Source organism: Tympanuchus pallidicinctus, unplaced genomic scaffold (genome assembly GCF_026119805.1).
Source record: "Tympanuchus pallidicinctus isolate F22 unplaced genomic scaffold, pur_lepc_1.0 scaffold16, whole genome shotgun sequence".
In the NCBI taxonomy this organism is placed as follows: Eukaryota; Metazoa; Chordata; class Aves; order Galliformes; family Phasianidae; genus Tympanuchus; species Tympanuchus pallidicinctus.
Window position 1 is genome coordinate 1347197 of NW_026294679.1, and position 10304 is coordinate 1357500.

The 10304-nt window shown below is 42.7% G+C and overlaps 1 protein-coding gene across 1 annotated transcript in view; it reads right to left on the reverse strand.

Annotated features, from left to right (window-relative positions):
- The window catches only part of MGMT (O-6-methylguanine-DNA methyltransferase), a 143131-nt gene that overhangs the window by 4046 nt on the left and 128781 nt on the right, over positions 1-10304 (reverse strand). The window contains exon 5 of the mRNA XM_052677386.1: positions 4873-5012. Coding sequence (XP_052533346.1) covers positions 4873-5012 — 140 coding nt within the window. The remainder of the gene's footprint in view (positions 1-4872; positions 5013-10304) is intronic.

The window sequence follows — 10304 nt, forward strand, 5'->3', positions numbered from 1 at the left end:
CACCATCCACCCTCGTAAACAGGTGTAACCCCCCTTGTGTATAAACCCCTTCCAAACATTGGAAGGCCACAATGATGTCTCCCCAGAGCCTTCTCTTCTCCAAGCTAAACAAGCCCATTTGCCATGCTATGGGAGATAATAAGCAGAGGAATTGATGAAGCTCCTTTCTAGGGCAGATGTTGAGACGTCAGAGCTGCAGAAACACTGCTTTAATGGCTGTAGCTGGGAAACGCAGCCACAAGGATAAAGGGTATGAAATAGAGCATCCTCCATGCTCAAAATAAAGAATTTCATACCAAGCTTGTCCTAACACATGCAAGCACATGCCTCATCCTCTGCAGCATCGGATACAAAAAAAGAAAAAAGTGCTACAAAGGCCGTATGGTCTCTGTAATTTAAAAATATTGAACATTGCTTCAGTTTAGCTTAATTGTGATGACAACTTTCAGACTACTAAAATAATTAAACCTGCTAAAATTTATTAGGGCCCTAAGGACATTTTAGAGGGAGAACTACCCTAGTCTGGAGCTTTAATGCCTCAGCTACATTTAATGTAATTTTTATCAATAACCAAGCAGCTCATAATATTATAGCTCCACTGAAATCTTCACGCTGTGAAATCTAATTCATCTAATACACGAATCCATCACTTACACAGACCCTATCTCAAACGCTATAAAACTTCCAAACCCATAGATTTGTCTCCAACAAAAATAACATGAAGGGGCCCTTCAATCAATAGCAGAATCCCTCTGATTTGGGCACCAGCTGAATATTTTCTCCAACTTTGCTTTTGTTCTTCTGGGTAGAGGCCCACAAGGGAAAGAGCTTGTTTTCACTCGCAGCCTCATCAATACCTAAATCCTGGTGAACAAGTGACACTGAGAAGCTGTAATCAATAGCTCCCTGTGCGTTTTTTCTTCTGGTCAAATGGTTCAGCACTACTGACAGCCCTGACACTCAGAACATGATGCTAAATCTTTATCAACAGCCATCTGGGTGACTGGCAGAACAAGACTCGGGTGGTCATTAACGCTCATGGCAATCTGTGAATAAACTAACTCCTCAATAATGCGTTTGTTTAGAAAAAGGTGGGGAAAAAAACTCCCTGCACAAGGTATCGATTGCCTTTGAACTGCATTTAGCAAATTCCGTCTGAGGATGAAGCAGCGCAGCGCTCCGCTTGTTAAGAGTTTTCAATTTGACGCCACGGAAAACCGGCCGTCCTATTATACTGCCTGATGGACTGGAGACCTGCAGAAAGCTGCCAAACTGTCAAAAATAGATCAGCCGGGCCATAATGGGAACAGCTGAAATATCAAGTTATAACATACAACACGAATCACACTTAGCGAAAAATAATCTTTCAGTTTGCTCATGTCCTATCGCTTCTGCTCCCCCTATTCCCTCACAGAAACAAACACCGTAATGCGAACCAGCATGGGTCCATCTTTATTGCTAGCCACCTCAGGAATTAATGCACAAGTGGTTTTATGTGTTTGCAACATTTCAAATCCATACTTCACAGTCTTCTCATAAATGCACAATTACTCCTTTCACTCTCAAACGTTTAAACTATTTTGCCTGAATAATATCCCTGACTTTCCACAGCATCATGGCAGACACTTAGCTTGGCTTTAACCTAAACAACAACACCACTGGATCGAATATAAAAAACGTATGTAGCTGTTACTGCTGTTAACAGAGTGCTGAAGACGTCTTATTTAAGCCACAGAACAGTCATTTAGGATGGCCTTGGACTAATCAGCCCAACATTCGCCATTTCCCATGAGTCTCTGTGATTTCTTTTTGATCCTCCTATACTAGTCTAATGAGATTTTTAATTGAACTTTATGGGTTCCCTTTGAGGACCACAGACCTTGCAGTCAATCTGAACTGCAGTAAAGTATTTGAAGTTTTTCTTGCAAAAGGTGAGCCATCCCCATCATGTCCTTGGCATAAATTGAAGCAGGGATGTCGCATCTTTCAGCTGCTGCTGGCACCTCTTCCACCTTCTCATAAATTTGAAGGTCATTGTATGAATTATGGGAAGCAACCCCACTACAAAGGGAGACCTGTAGGATGCACACTACCAAAATTGAACACCGACCCATGATTTGTAGAAGGGAGCAACGTTGTGGCACTTCCTGGAAAAACACTAAGGTACACAATTTCATCACAATATTTCACTAATAGCACAATGTCTGCATCCAGCTCCACTTTATTTCAAGCCCTCATTTTTACCTATATTGCTGTCCTCATTAAATCACGATTATAATACAGTCACCATGCTATGAGTCAGTCCTTTAATCAAGGAAGCATCTCAAGGTGCAAACAACTCAACAATTTTGCACAGCCTCTGCAGTGATCATTAATAACAGCATTCACTAAAGATTGGTTTCTCTCCTGTGATCAAAACCCACTAATCTGTTGCTTAACAGAACATCACATTTCTGCTACACTACTCAAACCCACAATCTGTATCTGGAAGCTCACGTTACAGGTGGAGCAGTTGCTAACACCGCAGTTCTTTGAATTCTTTGCTGCTGTTTTAACGATGCTGTGGCTTGCATGACGTGTTCAGTTTGATGATCTGTTGAGGTAGATTTAAAGCCCAATATGTCATCTGATCAACAAACTTCAAGTGTGTTTATACATGAAAATGTCCACAGGTATTCCAAAATTCGATACATGCAGCACACTGCCATATAAACAAGCATAACGTCTAATGGATTTAAGCTTCTAAGCTCCATAAAGAAGTATACAGTGATATTTTAAGTGTACATCAGCTTTTCATACGAAGCAGTTCGTATGAGCAGCATAAAGATGCGTTCCGTCAATACACCGTATTGCACTTGACAATACAAACTATTTTAATATGATGGAATGCTTTCCAATATAATCTGGTGTACATTAAGAGAAGGTAATACAATGCAAACCTGCAGGAAACAGTTCTCAAAGAATAACAATACAGTGTTGTGCAAAAGGATACGTAATTGCTATTGCCTAGAAATGTACTCTGCTTTGCCCTCAGGCTGCAGTGGAGCAGCAGCATCCAAAGCAGCAGTAACAGCAGGTTGTGGTGTGAAAATCCCTGCTTTTTCCCCCGTGAGGAAGGATGAAAATAGTTCTGAAAATAGACAGCAAAGCTACTGCAATTTGTTCTTAAATGGGATCCTATCTTATTTTTGTTATTTCCCATCCTTGCTATGGCTAGAGTGGTTTCTGTCCCGAGAACATTTTTAATTGTAGTATAGATACTAATGTATAGCTTCAGGGAAAAAAGAGCTCTATTAATATAATACTACTCCAATATTTCATTATAGAAAGCAAGCTGATGATACCATAATGACATCCTTGCCTGTTCCATATTTTTATTACTAGACATCTCCTGTAGTTAATCGGTAATTTCATGCATGTTCCACGTGCAGTCACAAATACACTCCTTATGTACTTCACTGGGAGCCCCTTTTCACCAAGTATTTTCCATATATGCCATCCTTCAGACCTATGAGTCATGACATGCAGCCTGACTATGCATAACATGCAGATTGATTTTATGAATGAAACAAGATACAAAGACAGTATGTGGTGGCAACGTGAAAAGCCCCCACCTGTATTATTTTCATATGGAGAGCCACCAGGTTTTCTGAAAACAGGTTCCTGAATCTGCTTTACAACTACATGTTGCAGTCTTGTATGTATCTCATTAAAGGAAAAAAACTGGGAGAACTGAATGCAGAAACAACAGAGAAGGTCAAAGATTATGGCAGGTGCAACGCTGGAGAAGAGAGGCATTTGGGTATGGAAAGATGCATGTTGCTAAGGGCAAGTGCTAATGAGGGAAAATACAGTGAAGAATGGCCAAAAAAGGCCACAATGATATTAACAGAAATCTAAGTGGTTGTTGTTGTTGTGTTTTTTTTTCCCTACTTTTTTTAAAGGCAAGGAAGGAGGGAATGTGTAAAGCCAGGCACAGGGGCACTCTCCTCCCTCCCTCTCCTTTGCACAGTGACAAAGCAGTAACGCAGGGTGAGGAACCAAGTTCCCTCCTCCTGCCGTGCACTGATATTCTCACTGCAGCCAGACACTCCCTAATTCAGGACTGAGCTTCTTCCAAGGGGATCCAAACAAGGCCCAACCAGTGGGCCCACGTGTAGCAGCAGTGATTCTCACCAGTTTCACTTGGGAGTGATCAGTGCGTTTCTGGTGCATGAGTCACATCTGAAAATCCAGACCCTGACAATCAAAAGGGAAAGATAATTACTGGGAAAATGGATGGAGAGAGTGAGTACTGTAACACATGGTTTCTCCTAAATTAACACAACTAACCTAGAGTTACTCTCAGCTCAGGTGACCCACCTTTATCTATCCAATGGAGAAATGCCATTTACATCTTATCTCCAGTGCAGAGCAAAAGACTGTGTTAAAGATCCAGGTGTGTATTATTGACGTGAACTGAAATCCCACCTCTTCCACACTTTTAGAAGTCCATCTCTAACAGCAACCCATCCCATCCAGCAATGCTTCCACAGCTCCTCATGTCCTGACAAAGGATGTTGGTGCTGAGTGATAAAAGATTTCCCTCCCCCATGTATGTAAGAAAGTTTGAGAGCAACAAAATATGTATAGCCTGATGAATTAAAAGAAGTGCAGTGTTCCTCTTCCAAACCTAACACCATAAATGGTAGGGCATAAATCACATTAAACTGGGTTGTGCATTATTGCTGATTAAAAACACTTACTGACCTTATTACTCATGGTAGACCAGTTTTCATAGCAGATAAATTTAATCTAATGACATTTAGCCCAGAAAGCTCTCTAAATCCACCATCTTCCATCAACTTTATTTGAGAGTTGACACGAACTTACAGGGTTGCTCCTCATTGCTCCTCCCACCGCTCTTGCTGCTCGGCTGTTGCCTGCTTGCTCTGCTAATTGCTGGTAAGAAATGGTCTCTCCAAACTTCACTTCCCTCAGCAGGGTCCACAACACCTCTCTGGTGAACGAATCTGCAAATAAAGAGAGGACTGTTGGTATGCATGCATGGCTGGATAAACAAGGGGACGAAATACTCCAAGCACCCAGCGCGAAGCATAGCCTCGATGGCAGCCCTCTAATTTAAATTTAAACAGCCCTGAGACACCGTCCTGTTATTGTGTCCCATATTACTATATTTAAATACATGATTATTAGAAAGAGTGCTTCAAGTAACCGATCACTACAAAAAAGGATTTAAAGCTTTGATTTTCCTATATTTTTAATTTGCTTCAAGTACAATTATCCTGTTAACACATACAACGCGGGTTTTCCATTAAATTGGCAGAGCATAAATTAGCACAGAGTCAAATTAAAAAGGGAAGAAATAACCGGCTCTACCTATTTCACAAAGCCCTCGCATCTCCAGCTAATTTCCAACTTCAGCTGGGACACGTGGCAGAAGAAGCCCTAGAGCCAGTGGACCCATATTATCCTGGCTGACTGCATTTTATAGCCGAGCCCCCCAAGCTACTGCTCAGCATTCCAGACATTACGAAATGTAAGGACTGCCTGCGACCTTGAATGTACGGCACATCCTTAATGACACGGGGCTCTGAAAAAAAAAAAAATGTACCTTCCATTATTTTAATCTTAATTCACCAGCAAATTGCTTCTAAGCATTCCAATTGCTGAAATAATGAATAAGGAAATGCACGAGCTTCGTTCTGTAGCTCAGGGTTTTACCTTCCTAGCCCAGGACTGGTTGACAAAAGGACAACCAATAGCTGCTCTTAATAGGGTTTGACACCAATTGCTCTTCCAAGGCATCAGTAGAAACTCAGCAGATCTAAGCAGTGAATAACTCAGAGGAGTGAGCTGGCAAAGAAGAAAAAAAAAAGGAAAGAGGCCCTCAGCTCTGCTGCGAAACTCACGCCACTCATTTGGCAGACAAACAGATTTGCAACATTTCCCTTCTTCAGTTGTCAAAAAAAGACACCGATGACGTTACATAGCAAAATGTGATTTTGTTCTTAAAGGAAACCCATACACCGTTCTGGATGTGTTAAATAATAAAAATCACTTCTTAACTCAACGGAATGATAATCACTTCATTGAAAAAATCTGTTTAGTCTTTATTATAACATTAAGCAAATTAAACATCAGCATAATCCAGGTGATACGAGAAAAGGGTCATCAAAGAAATTAACTTTGTTGTTCATTAATTTACATGGATTAGTAGAGGGCAAAGAGATAGCAAATCTGCTCCAGTTTTTTATGATATAATTTCAAACTGTACACCATTTGTGGCAGTAGGGTGACTTTGGGGTTAATCAGACTGATTTGTCCTTTTAATTGCTTTCTATTCAAAGAAAATTCATTAGATAATGTTCTCTTCAAAATTCATGAATCAATTTAACTGAAGAAACCACATTAACAGCTTTGGGTTCATTAGCACAAGCAGTTGTGTTACTAGCTGATTGCTAGGAGGGTTTCCTTAGGCAAACAGATTTTGTTTACCATCATTTCTTCAGATAGGTTTCTTTCAGACCAAGTCATAGCTTCTTATTTTTGTTACCTCTCCTCAAGCCAGCGAGACCCGTGCTGACCTGAGCCCTTGGGAGCTCGGGGAATCCCTGCCTGGTGCCCTCTCTCTGCGAGGCACACAACATGCAGGGAGCTAAAGCTGCTGCTGTGCTCTGCTCCCCTGTGGAGCTGATGGCAGTGAGGCACTCACAGCATCCCACTCCTGTGCCATGAGCCGGGTGGCAGGATCACACAATCGTCCAGGTTGGAAAAGCCCTCTGAGACCCACAGCCCACCCTCTCAGTGCCACATCCCTGCAGCTCTCAACACCTCCGTGGATGGTGACTGCCCACCCCTGAGCAGCTGCGCCAGCACCTGGCTGCTCTCTGGAGAACAAACCGTTCCTAATACTCAACCTGATTCTCCCCCTGTGGATGCGAGGCCATCACTCTCATCCTATTGCTGTCACCCGAGAGCAGAGGCCAACCCTCCGCTCAGGGCACTGCAGAGAACCTTAAGGTCTCCCCAGAGCCCCTTTTTCTCCAGACGTACAACCCCAGCTCCCTCCGCTGCTCCCCATGAGACCTGTGCACGGCTTTGTTGCCTCCACAGGATGAAGCAGTACTGGGAGCACAGCAGCTGCATCCCAGCACGGCCATGGCCAACCTGCTGAGCATCCTGCGGTCCACTACAATGAGGCATCATAGAACCAGCCTGCCTCAACGTGCAGGACAGATTACCTTCCAGAGACAGCACATCTGTCATGAGAGAATACGTACTCTATCCATACCGACATAGAACACCAGAAGTTATAGTTCAAAATAATGAAATATTTAGCAATCATGCACATCATTTTATAAACGTATCTGAAAACTCAATTTCATTCTGTAGGGAGCAAATGCATTAATTAGTTTAAGCGGCTCTAACAGACACTGCCAAATACTGTTATTAAACTGTCTGCAAGTGTTAGTGCCTGTAAGCACAACCTTCCCAAATTAGATGGCTGAACTTTCACCAATTTCCAACGTGTGCCAACATTTTATGCTGTTAAGTATCATTATAAAATGCTGTAAAATCCGCACATAAAAATTAACGCCCACGTTTGCTCTATGGAAACACTCAGTGCAGTGTGAATTTCGTCTGGCTGCTAACTGGGGAGGCAATGTAGGCAGAGCAGAGGCTGAGTTGCATCCACAGGACCATCACTCCCTGTCCCCAGGCCCTTCAGTGCCCTTCTGCCAACATAAGGAGTTATGGTTCACACTGAGATCCCACCACTGCTGCTCAGTGAAGTACCAGCAATGTGTTGGATCCTGTATCAGGATGAACACCTCCCAAACTTCCATGGAATTAGGAGCTGCCAAAGGGGCAGGGGGACACATTTGTCAGTTGTGCCAAGTACACTGTAAGTCAATCAAAATAATGCATCATCAAGCCAAGCTGACCTGAAATTAGCACTTAAAGGTCAGTTATCAGTCTCTAAAATAGGAAGATATAGGTCAGACGTGTTGAGGAAATTCTTCATGCACAGGCAGTATGGCTCTGGCACTGCTGCCCTAAGCTGTGGGTGCCCATTGTAAGAGGTGCCCATGACCATGGCTGGGCCCTGGGAGCCTCAGCAGATGGGGGCACTCAGCCCATGATGGCAGGAAGAGGCTGGAAAAGTTCCAACCCAACCACTCTGTGGTTCTATGGTCCTATGAAAGGAGGGACTTACACTGGATCTGCTGCTAATGCCCAGCTGCTTCAGGTCGCTTGCAGCAGCCTTAGGCCTTAATTCTCCCTAATAAACTCACTCCATCTGCATAGATAAGAGAGAGAAAATCAAATTTGCTTTAACCCTGGTGGATCATAACTTCTTTCCCACCAATTAGGAGGTGGCGATTAGCACAGAGCAATGTGGCACAGCAGCACTCAGGCAGTGGTTGGTAATGGAAGCAGACAGCTGGGTGCTGCGGGCAGCGGGGCAGAGCCAATGGAGACAAGGGTTGGCCATGGGTTTGCCTCTCCTACTGCAAACCTGGGAGCAAGAGAGGTGATGCACCTTCTGATTTCACCTCGATTTTAACCACTAAAGGCCATTTCTACCCCTTCTCGATCATCTTTGTTACTGCTTTTCTGTTTTATTTTTTTCTTCTTTTCTTTTTCCAAGTGTTTCTCGTTTGTTTCTTGTTTTTTTTTTTTTTTTTTTGCTTTTCAAATGCAAAGAAACAAACAGCACTCAGCCCTTTTCACCACCTATTCCTGTGGATAGGAAATGTAACTGCCTCGGATCATTTTTGTTTTTATCCCTATCTGTTTTCACCATAATTACTGCAGCTAAAACTGTCGCAGGATCACTACATGGTTGAGCTGCAGTCATTAGTTGCTGTTCAAATATTACTAGAAGTAGTTTAGACAGTGTGGTGACAGCCTGTAAAAACTGTCCATATGTACCATTACAACAGAAAAAAATAGATGCAATTGCTTAAAATCAGAGCGGTGGCAAACATTTTGGCAAAGAAGAGACTCTGAACTTCTACTGTTGCCATCTTCATGAGTGATGTTAATGGATTATAGAGACAGAACGCACCTTCCTGTGAATATTAAACTCTATGGCTGCTGAAATAACAGAAGCAAAGCTGAGATCCTGGCCATTTTCCATGACTGATTTTTACAAATGAAGATGTAAAGAAAACAAAATTACTTTAGAGTACGCATTTCTGAATGCAAACAAGCAACTGTCAAGCGTGCAGTTAAAAGTATAGTTCCAAAAGTGGAAAAGCTTTAACAAAAAAAACTTATTTAACATGAATAGGTAAATAAAGGTGAGACGTGAGCAATATCCACCTGGGCTCTACCCACCAACGGGGACTCACAATTACTTGAGGTTGTGTTTCTAGCCCCTATTTGCTGAATTAAATCACTGATTGATACACATCAGGCAGCCCACGTGAAAAGCATGGGATGCAGCAGAGCCCCTGATGGCACGATGTGGGTGCTGTCCCTCAGTTGCCCACAGGTTGCAGTGCTCTGCCTCCTGAGCAGGCGTGGGAAGTGCCAAAATGTGGGGAAGGAGAATGCTTTCACGTGTGTTGGCTTTTATACACAATACAAAATATCGACATATCTATAAGCATAATGCGTATTTACATCACTTAGGTGAAGAATTTATCAATTATGTTCAAAAAAAATCTGGATAATGTTCAGATTGGTTCACGCAATGATAAAACCCAATTAATGGGAACTGTTTCTGATCTGTAGTTTAACACAGTTTTAAATGCAGTTCCCTTCAGACTACTGAAGGGTTGTAGGGCCAAATTCTATCCTTAGAAGCAAGTAACTCTCTCTGGACTTAATCCAGCTGTATTTCTTCAGGTTAAACTCCCTGGAAGTCAGTGGGTGTTTTACTTGAGTAATAACTGTTATTCTGACCCATTTTTGAGCAGTAGTTTTAATAGCAGCTTTCCATGCACTTACCAGAACAGAGTATAATTTTAGAGCTAATGGAAATGAGCAGATGAGCCTGATGCTCAGTGCCAACCCTTTACATCCCCTGCCTACACCACACTGCAAACTGCCCCAGAATTCCACTTCCAAGCCCAAGCAAGCCTCTATGCAAAATAATAACTCCTTATACATTAGCAACTTCAGCTAAGCTAAAGATCCAAGCAGGACTTTCTGATTGCCACGACATCCCTCAACAGGCTGCGATTTGGGCTTGGAGTCCATGGACCGATGAGATGAAGGAAGCTGCAAAGCAATTGACAACTCTCCCTTGGGCTGTGGCACAGACCATGTCATTGCACAGCATCCCTGCC